This window comes from Gadus macrocephalus, chromosome 9 (assembly GCF_031168955.1).
Source record: "Gadus macrocephalus chromosome 9, ASM3116895v1".
NCBI lineage: Eukaryota > Metazoa > Chordata > Actinopteri > Gadiformes > Gadidae > Gadus > Gadus macrocephalus.
In genome coordinates, this window is record NC_082390.1 from 15837553 (window position 1) to 15847328 (window position 9776).

The 9776-nt window shown below is 47.1% G+C and overlaps 1 protein-coding gene across 2 annotated transcripts; it reads left to right on the forward strand.

The window, feature by feature from the left end:
* The first annotated feature begins 3216 nt into the window (after positions 1–3216).
* LOC132464631 (MTOR-associated protein MEAK7-like) lies at positions 3217–9702 on the forward strand. Of its 2 annotated transcripts, none has more exons than XM_060061121.1 (8): positions 3217–3647; positions 3807–4076; positions 4313–4457; positions 4748–4959; positions 5701–5868; positions 6303–6421; positions 7256–7435; positions 7783–9702. In XM_060061121.1, the coding sequence occupies exons 1-8, from the start codon at positions 3507–3509 to the stop codon at positions 7814–7816; spliced, it is 1269 nt and encodes a 422-aa protein (XP_059917104.1). In that variant the 5' UTR covers positions 3217–3506; the 3' UTR covers positions 7817–9702. The 2 variants fall into 2 exon arrangements, with proteins under 2 accessions (XP_059917104.1, XP_059917103.1); XM_060061120.1 differs by having other exon boundaries at positions 3218–3647; positions 5701–5887.
* The last annotated feature ends 74 nt before the right edge of the window (positions 9703–9776 follow it).

The window sequence follows — 9776 nt, forward strand, 5'->3', positions numbered from 1 at the left end:
CGAGCTCTGGCTTTGGGCTCATCAGTATCTCCTCAGCCTGAGAGCCCTGCATATCGCGGGCGCCCAGAACTTTGGGGCGGACCTCATGTCTCGAGGCGGTCCCCGCCGAGACGAGTGGCGGTTACATCCCGACATTGTCAGACTGATCTGGCAGAGGTTCGGGACAGAGCAGGTGGACCTCTTCGCGTCCAGGGAGAACACGCACTGCAGGTGGTGGTTCTCCCTCAGCCCTCGGGATCTTCCCCCGTTGGGGGTGGATGCGTGGGCACACACACCTTGGCCGCGGGCTCTCTTGTATGCGTTTCCCCCGCTCCAGCTGATCCTTCCTCTTCTGGAACGGGTCAGACAGGAGAGACTGTCCCTGAGAACCGTTCAGCTCTGTGTTTTCCAGAGCTGGCCGTGCTCTCGTGGTCGGCGCCGTGGCCGGTACCGTTCAGGCCGGATGCGCTTTCACAGGCCCACGGGACGGTGCACCACCCGTCCGATGTCTCGGGACGGCTGTTGGCTTGGCTCCTGAGAGGTTGATCCTGCAGGGCAAAGGTTTGCCTGTGACGGTTATCAACACTATTCAGAGCGCTCGTGCGCCTTCTACTTCTTCCCTCTATGCGGTGAAGTGGTGCGCCTTCTCTAATTGGTGTGAGAGGAACCACGCTGTCCCATCTCGATGCGAGGTGCGAAGCGTGCTTTCGTTTCTGCAAAACTTATTGGAAAAAGGTTTGGCCTTCTCCACTATCAAGGTCTATGCGGCAGCCGTTTCGGCTGGCCATGCAGGCTGTGATGGTGGACCGATCTTCAGCCATCCACTGGTCAAGAGGTTCTTGCGTGGGGCTAGACGGGTTAGGCCTGTTTTCACGCGTGCTTACACCACGCTGGGATCTCCCCACCGTGTTGCGCGGATTGTCCAGGGATCCTTTCGAGCCTCTTTCTCAGGCCCCCTTGGATGCTCTGTCCTTTAAGACGGCACTTGGTTTCTGCCAAGCGGGCTGAAAACCGGTCTGTCAGCCCGAGTTGCTTGTTGCTAAACGAGGACAGCTCCTTCGCGTTGCGCAGACCTAATCCTGCGTTCCTCCCGGAGAACATTAATAGTTATTTTCGGTCGAGGGATATTGTGCTTAAGGCTTTTCACCCCCCGCCTCATTCTAGTGAGGCGGAGGCGGAGTTGCATCTCCTGTGCCCGGTGCGGGCGCTGGCTATGTACGTGAATCGCTCGGCCGCGTTCCGCTCCACACAACAGTTGTTTGTGTGTTATAGCGACGCTAGCAGGGGCCGCGCTCTCTCTAAGCAGCGGTTTTCTCGCTGGGTATGTGAGGGTGTTTGCTTAGCCTACTCTCGGCAGGGCTTGGCGCCACCGTTGGGCGTTTTTTCCCCCTCTTCCCCTGTCTTCAACATACGTTGAGTAATGTAGGATTGTATTCCGTAATATTAGAATAAGTAGGCTAGTAGAATGTAAGCCATACTCTGCAGCTGTTGGTGTGGGAGTGAATTCTAAATTATATATCATGTGACCAGATGAAGATAAATACCTCTTCCTCCTTCACCCTCAACTTGAACTTTTTTAGGACACAAATCCTTTGAGCAACTTGTGTCACATCTCGGTCAGATCTCCCCCCGCACCACGCTCTTTTGATTGTTGCTGACTATTACATTACTGTTTGGCGAGGGAAGTCTGAGATGTCGAAACACTTTCAGTTTCACATGTGCAAAACGAGAAAAATAAGCGGCAAGTTATTTTCTGTTGCAAATGTTGCATATATAGGGGTTGATGGTTAACACGTTTTTCGTTATTCTATTTATTTCAATGTAAATGTGTAACTGTAAATGTATACGTTTGCATGGGAGAACTGCTTGAATTATAGTTATTAATTAATTTAGTAATTAATATATATAGTATATTAGAGTAATTATATCTATACCTATATCTTTATCAATACATTATATAACAATTTAAATAGTTGCTGGCTGCACTCAGAGGTTTTCTCGCTGGGTATGTGAGGGTGTTTGCTTAGCCTACTCTCGGCAGGGCTTGGCGCCACCGTTGGGCGTTAAAGCTCACTCCACACGGAGCGTGGCCTCTTCAACGGCTCTACTCAGGGGCGTTTCGGTGGAAGACATCTGCGCGGCTGCGTCTTGGGCCCCGTCCACACGAAGCCGATTTCATGGCGAAACCGCAAAGGTCTTGTACGGTTCGACCTTCCGTCCACACGAAGCCGGCGAATCCGCTGACCGAAACCGCAAACTTCTGAAACCACCCTCGGAGGTGGTTTCAAATCTACCCGGTTTCGTTTTGGATTCGTGTGGACGCCTGAAACCGACTGAAACCGTAAACCATGACGTCATCGCCCCACCCCTCGACCCTCTAGCCAATGACTGTTAAGCCCGCGGAGTCTCAGAACTCACAACAACAAGGATTTCTGTAGCAGAAGCAGCGCTCCTTATGGGCCTGGAATGTGTACTACAGCGTTTCTACAGATCTACCCGGTTTCGCTTGGCTTCGTCTTTACGGAGATACTGCGAAACCGGATAGATCGAAACCGTAACGGTTTCGCCTGTTTCGGCTTCGTGTGGACGGGGCCTTGGTCTTCCCCCGGCCCCTTTGTCCGTTTTTACATGTTAGACATGTCCAGGGGCTCACTCGGCAACTCTGTGCTGGAGTCCGGGACCCCTTTTACGGCTTAAGAATATAGACATGTTCTTTAAAGCGGCGTGGTTGGATTTCCTCTCGCCGGCTGGCGAGTTGGACTTGATTACCAGTCATACTAAAGAAGACATTTGAAATGACAAGTTAAAAGTAGGAAAGTCTATCAAATGCATGAACCTTTTTCCATATTACCGGTAAGTCATTGTGCTGTGCTGTATTGATGTTTGAGAATGTGCTGCCGGATCTCCGCCACCAGATGGCGCCCGAGAGGGTAAAACCATGGGTTAAACGTTTAGACCCGCCCACATTTAGCTCCTCCTCGATCTGCGGGCTGCAGTCAGGGGCACTTGAATTTATTGGGGAAAACAAGAGCAAAGGGAAGGTTTTAATATCAAGTGACGATTTAAAGCGGAGAATAATGTACAATGTATAATGTAAGTATTACTGTAGCATCAACATTTGTGATGGAATTGCCAGCAATTTTACTATTGGTTGTGGTCACCTTTTATCCCGCCTTGAATGACGCAAACCAATAAGAAATGTCACAGCTGAGCATTTGAATCATATGATTGGTCTACTTTTATTTCATTATTCACTCCAGGAAGTTTACGTTTAGCTGTCAATAGCAGGTTGAATTTGTTCGTTTGCAAGATAGCTATATTGCAAACACATGTTTGCAACTTATTTAAACCTGATCATAAATATCAGATATTATATAACGTGTCTAAGATGGCAATCATACTTATCTTTTTAAACAGAAACAATACAAAGTTGACAGAGAGTTGGCTATCCTAGTTAAGTCTCCAAATGACCACAGACAGGTTTTAGGTTCAACGCCCGGCTGCTGTGTCTAACTAAATAACTAACTATGGGCAACACGGAAAGTGTTGTCGTACAGAAACGGCTGGCCCGTTTCCGTCCTGAAGAACGGCCCTTGATCGAGGGGGTGTTTGAACGGCTTCAAGGTGATGGAGGCTCAGGAAAGGTTTTAACACTGGAGAGCTTCAAGGTATGCATAAGACAAAACATTGTGGTTGAATCCAAATTAATGAATTAGATAATTTAGCCTCGATCCTGAGTGTTCTTCCACTTGATATGTTTTGGACTGCTTGGCACGACGGCATAGTCTAGCTACCCCATTTCTAAACCCCATATTTGTTCCCAACAGTCCTCCATGGATACTCTAGCCTCAGACTCCATGATAAAGAGGTTATATCGGGCTGCATGTTGTGTTGAGTCTGGAGCTGGAACAGCACCAGTGACAGGCTCGGGGAAGGCCATCACTGCAGCCACGTCTGGCGTGAGCCGTGAACAACTCGTCGTCTTCCTAGCTGACCTTCTGCGTGGTACCGCAGAAGAACGCGCACCCCTTGTACTGGCCATGTCGCAGGAGGGGGCAGGGAACTCAGAGGTGGTCACACGCGAACAGGTGTCGCAGGTAAACAAATTGAATATCTTCTTTATCTTTGGATTGGTATGTGATGCAGGTATAATGTATTTACTTTAGCTGGCACAATCTTCTGACCCTTTAGGTCAAACAATATATGTGGTAAATAGCCATTATATAGGCTCTACATTATTTCACGCAAATCCTGTTTTATTCTTTTCTATATCTGTTTGTCTTTGTCGTCCTCCCCACTCTCCCTCACTTGCCCCCTTTTCTCTTCTCTGCAGTTTCTCCAGGACGTCCTTTCTTCTGTGGTGAAGATCCTGGTCAGTCGGGAGCGCCTGCGGGGCTGGAAGCTGGACAGGATGGGGGATGTGTCTATGGGGGTCAAGCTGCTGGCTGAGCAGATGTGCTCAGAGCTGAAGGCCTCAGGTAGGACATGCCCTAATGTTAATCTCACTGTTCATCGGCCTTCTTTTCTAATTCTCCTCACAGACGACCGGTCCTCGACCATGCCCCCCACTGTCAAGAAGTAACTTTTAGAATTGTGTATTTTACTTTCCAGAGCGGAAAAGCCTGCCATGCATACTGACAATGTAAATGTGTACCTAGCCAAAAGTGCAAATTTATTTCCAATGTATTTCCCATTGGCTGGTGGCGGTTCATTTTGGTGTTCATTTTGGACTCTCTTGCCCACACCGTCACTCTCTCGATGGCCCCAGAGCGGGGTACCTGTGACGTGTGCAGCCTGGAGGACTGGGTGTTCCGCGTGTCCCAGGTGGCGGCCTACCTGGAGCTGCTGGTGAGCGAGGGCCTGGCCGTGGTGCTCCCCAGCCGGCCACCACTCACCCTGCTGCCCGCCTGCTTGGAGGCCCCCTGGTCCAAGCTCAAGTGTCTGCTGGACCTGCCCACCCTCATGTTCCTGGCTCTGCAGGTCTGGCACAGTAATGTCCCCCTGAAATCAAGCTCCCAGAAACACTGCGACTAACTGAGCTACAATCACAAAAACTCCTTTTAAATATAATAGCGCTCCTTTTAAATATAATATTTCTCATGAAAGTATGATGTTTATGTATCTGTACTTTATAACCATGCAAAACGTATATCTAAATTATAACAAGTTCAACAGATGTGATCAGAATGCGTGATCTTTTGGCAAAGCAGCCACTGCATCATTAGGACAACGTAGTCCTTAATAAGCCTCTTAGGATAACCTTTGACACTAAGGGCTTCACATGAAGCCCTTTGAGATTTCAATCATTACAACAATGAGCACAATTAAAAACTTTCAGGCAAAGCCAGAATAATGGGTAATCAATGTGGAGAAAGAATAGTGCCCATTGTAGGCGCTTTTGGCAGTGGACAGGTGTAAACTGTGCACTCTGACCGGTCCGCAGCTCCATACGCAGCAAGCTGTGACGTGTGTTCTGACACCTTTCTATCTTAGCCAGCTTTTAAATTTTTTGCCATTTGTGCTAAAGTAGCTCTTCATTGGATTCGGTCCAGATGGGCTACATGTGTATGCGTATTTTATGTATCCATTTTCCCTGTGAAAAAAACCAATATAATTGAAAAATGTGGTTTGTGTGTGTGTGTGTGAAGAATGAATGAATGAATGAATGAATGAATGAATAGTAGACGCTGATATTTCTTTCATTGTGGTCTTACGTGATAGTTGCCAGATAGCTACAGCGCCCCCTGGAGGCTCCTGTTCACCACACAGCTGCATGGAGAGAGCTTCTCCAGGATGGTGGCGGGCCTGTCCAAACGGGGCCCCACCCTGCTGCTCATCAGGGACACCCGGGGCCACGTGTTCGGGGCGTTCGCCTCCCATGCCTGGGAGGTGAAACCACAGTTCCAGGGTCAGTCCCATGGATCATGGCATAGCGTTGGAAACATTTTTGCATAGCCAAATGCACAGAAGTTGGTTTTGTGGTTTGTTTAAGAGCCAAATGACTGTTTGGATACAATTCAATTGCGCTCTATCTGCTCCTTTCACAATGAACAAGAGAATGAAGGCACCACGACAATAGATAAGAGCAGTGATGAGTAGATATGGACTGCCGGGTGTGCAGCACTACATATCAGTGGCGAGCTGATGTTGCCAGTTTTAGATCTTGTTTATTACAAATTAGTGTTGTAGTGTTGTAGAAAGAACCACAAAACAAGCGATTTGTTCATGCTTTCATTCAATTCCATTCCACGTGAACCCTGTCACAGGAAATGAATGTGTCTAAAAAAACAAAATATCCTGTCTGTCTGTCTGTCTGCCTGCAGGTGACTCTAGATGCTTCCTCTTCTCGGTGTACCCGAGGCTGCGTGTGTACACCGCTACAGGATACAATCAGCACTTCATGTACCTCAACCAGAACCAGCAGACCATGCCCAATGGACTGGTGAGAACACAGCGTCTTCCTCTCCAACTGAGAACCATCGCAGAAGAGACTCTCCTCTCTGGTTTGATTATTGTTTTTCCTGGCAGCTCTTCTCATGCATAAGTGTAGGCTCTAAATATTGAACCAGCAGTCCATTCTTTAAAGTTCTGCCAAACGTAAGAATGGTTGGATTATAAGTGGCCTTAAAGAGGGCTGGAACATTCAGACTGCACACACAATATGGATTGCTTGGATCATGGCATTTCTTTCGGGTAACAGCCACTACTCATGCTGGATGTATTGCTAAGCACTTAAGTGGGACAAACAGTGCTTTGTAATGGTAGTAAGAGCACAATGTATAGTCTCATTACGTATAATGATGAGATGCTTTTAACTGTATTGACCATGGATTTATGCATTGAATATAGTTCTGTTTATTACTTCAAAATACACAATGTAAAGTATAAATTGATAGTAATAAGACCCAATCAAGTGTATTTCCTGTGAACGTATGTATTGAAATAGCTCTCTGTAGACTAAATGTATATTGATGAGTTATATATAAATGCATCATCATACTAGTGAACTTCTCCCACTTTTATGCCCTACCTAAATAATAGAATTTGTCCAATATTTACTCATCGTGTGTGTATGTGTGAAAAATAATTCTAGTGCTATTGATCTGCCCTCATGTTACAGTGAAGAGCTTCAGCACCATCATCATAAACATAAACCACAGTTGATTATTCTAACGGTTTATGGATTTTGTGACCCATCCGTCCAGTCCTACTTCACATTCTGATTTGTATGCCTCTGATTGGCTGATGCTAAGTGTGTCCCTCCTCTCTGTGCCAGGGAATGGGCGGGCAGCATGGCTACTTTGGCTTGTGGCTGGACAGCGACTTTGGCCGTGGTCACAGCCGTGCGCGTCCCAAGTGCACCACCTACGGCAGCCCCCAGCTGTCGGGGGACGAGGAATTCACCCTGGACTATGCGGAGGTGTGGGCTGTGGGCAAACCACCCGAACCGGAGGAGGTCAGAAGTGCAATTGTTTAATCCTTATGTTCGAGAGACTTTGTTGTTGTCTTTGCTGCGTTGGATAATGCTTGATGGCTGCAAGGAGGGGTCAAAAGGGCCAAAAGGAGATCAGGATTAAAACATGACACTGGATGTATTTAGATATAAATAAAAATATAATTGTACTCCATCTGTGCTCTCGCCACAATGTACCTTTCTGGTGTCAGCTGATCCGTCTTCGTACTCCCAGCTGTAAACCGTATCATTGTCACCAGTAAAATACCTACATTAGTTATTACTGAATTACATTCATTCTATTTGGTAAAACTCTGTCTAAATGTGCAATCTGTGTTGAATTCTCCCAGGGCGAGGAGGGGCGGGGCAAGAGAAGCGTCCTAGACATGGACCCGGAGGTCCAGGCCATGATGGAGATGGCAGGGAAGACGCTCCACAGCCAGGGCCTCAGAGAACCAGAAGAGGACGAGGACTAGCCCCCACAAGGAGAACCTCCAGAGAACCAGCCGGACCTGGACTGAGACCATTAGAGAACCAGCCGGGACTGGACTGAGACCATTATGCCGCTTTTCCACCGCACATGTAGCTCGACTTGACTCGACACGACACGACTCGACACGGTAGCAGCACGGGTCGTTTTCCACCGCAAATAGTACCTCCTGGACGTGGGCGGGGTCGGCTGCGCGAAAGGCCGTGAAGTATTTTTGTACGCGACGCAAACAACACCTACGCAACCCACACATGGACAGAACCCACATAACAACAATGGAGGACATCGATAACATTACTATTATTAGCTGGCATGTTGAAGAAGTTGAAGAAGTGGAATATGTTGGCTGCGGCGCTGCTATGGCTGTTACCAGCATGGTTGCCATGTCGCTCTTGTGACTTCGTCACACTCTCTGGCCAATCAGTGGCCGGCCGTCTGCCGACGTCACCTTTTAGCATCGGCTCAGCTCGCTTGGAACCTAGAGCGAGGCGGTACTAAAAAAAGCAGCCACTTCAGATACCATGTTTTCGCGGTGGAAACGCAAAAAATGCGAGCTGAGTCGAGTCGAGTCGTGTCGAGCTGGTATCATGCAGTGGAAAAGCGGCATTAGAGAACCGGACTGGACTGAGACCATCAGAGAACCAGCCGGGACTGGATCATCCCAAAGGACAAACCTCTCGCATTCCTCCAGGGGCCATTTGAAAAGTGGAAACCGGCAGCGTTCAGTTGTTAAAGGGCCCCTCTTTTCCAAATGCATCCACTGGTGATGACCCGAGTGGGATAGCTTGGAACAATCTGCCTCACACCTGGTGGTAATTCTGTGTGTACACTGGCGACACACAGAATTAAAAGCATCTGCTCTTGTTGAAATATTCAACCGTTTTAAATTGGTATTGCTGCAAAGAAACTTTTTCTTTATTTTGTTTTAAACTTTGATTGTGTTGTTGGAAGGGTTTATAGAAGCTACAGCCGCTGAGCTACAGAAGCACCAGCGGCATTAAGGTCCACCATACCACCTCTAAGACACACACACACACGCACGCACGCGCACGTGCACAATGGAAATGTAGAGTGTAAAGAAGGATCCAAGCAGGGAATTTATTCCAGGTGTATGGAAGATTTAAATTGCACTTTTGATTCAAAATGTAGCCGTATTTAGACTTGTAAATGTATTTTATGAGACTACCAATAAGTGTTTACATTCATAGATACAAAGATTAAACCCAATACTATCGGAACAGCACTAGACCATAACGTTCTCATGTTTCTTTCTGGATTCATAAAATGCTCCTCCCTTTGTTCGCCCCTCCGAGTTATGAAAACATGGGTGCAATAGATATCCACCATTGCAGATTATTTGTGGCATAATAGATGTCTCTTCACAAAGCCAGAGTGTCATTGTTTAGATTCTACAGAGGGATTGTGCGAGTTCAACCTCCGAGCTCTATTGCAGCAAAGCTGGGATGTAAGCGTGTATTTCATTAGTTCTTGCACCAAGCGGGGTTGCTTCACCAACCCTAAATGTAGCACTGAACTTGATCGAAGGCAGAACGTTGAAGGAAGGATTTTTGTCTCAACTGTGGAAGCTTGGGTAGAGAATTTATTTCAAGGGGATATTTTTTTTTCCTCCCACTAGCTTTTCCAGCTTCAATTAAAATCTGAACACAACATAACAAAACACAAATACACAATTTTAACTGGTTTTAAAATGTCCCTGTGTTATGCAGTGAAGTTTGATGTTTATTCCAATAAAGTTGCATCCAAATAGGTTTAAATTTAAGTTTGTATTCGTAATTTCTCATCAAGAGGACATTTTGTATGCTCTCCAGTTTAGTTACTGCTGGACTGAATATG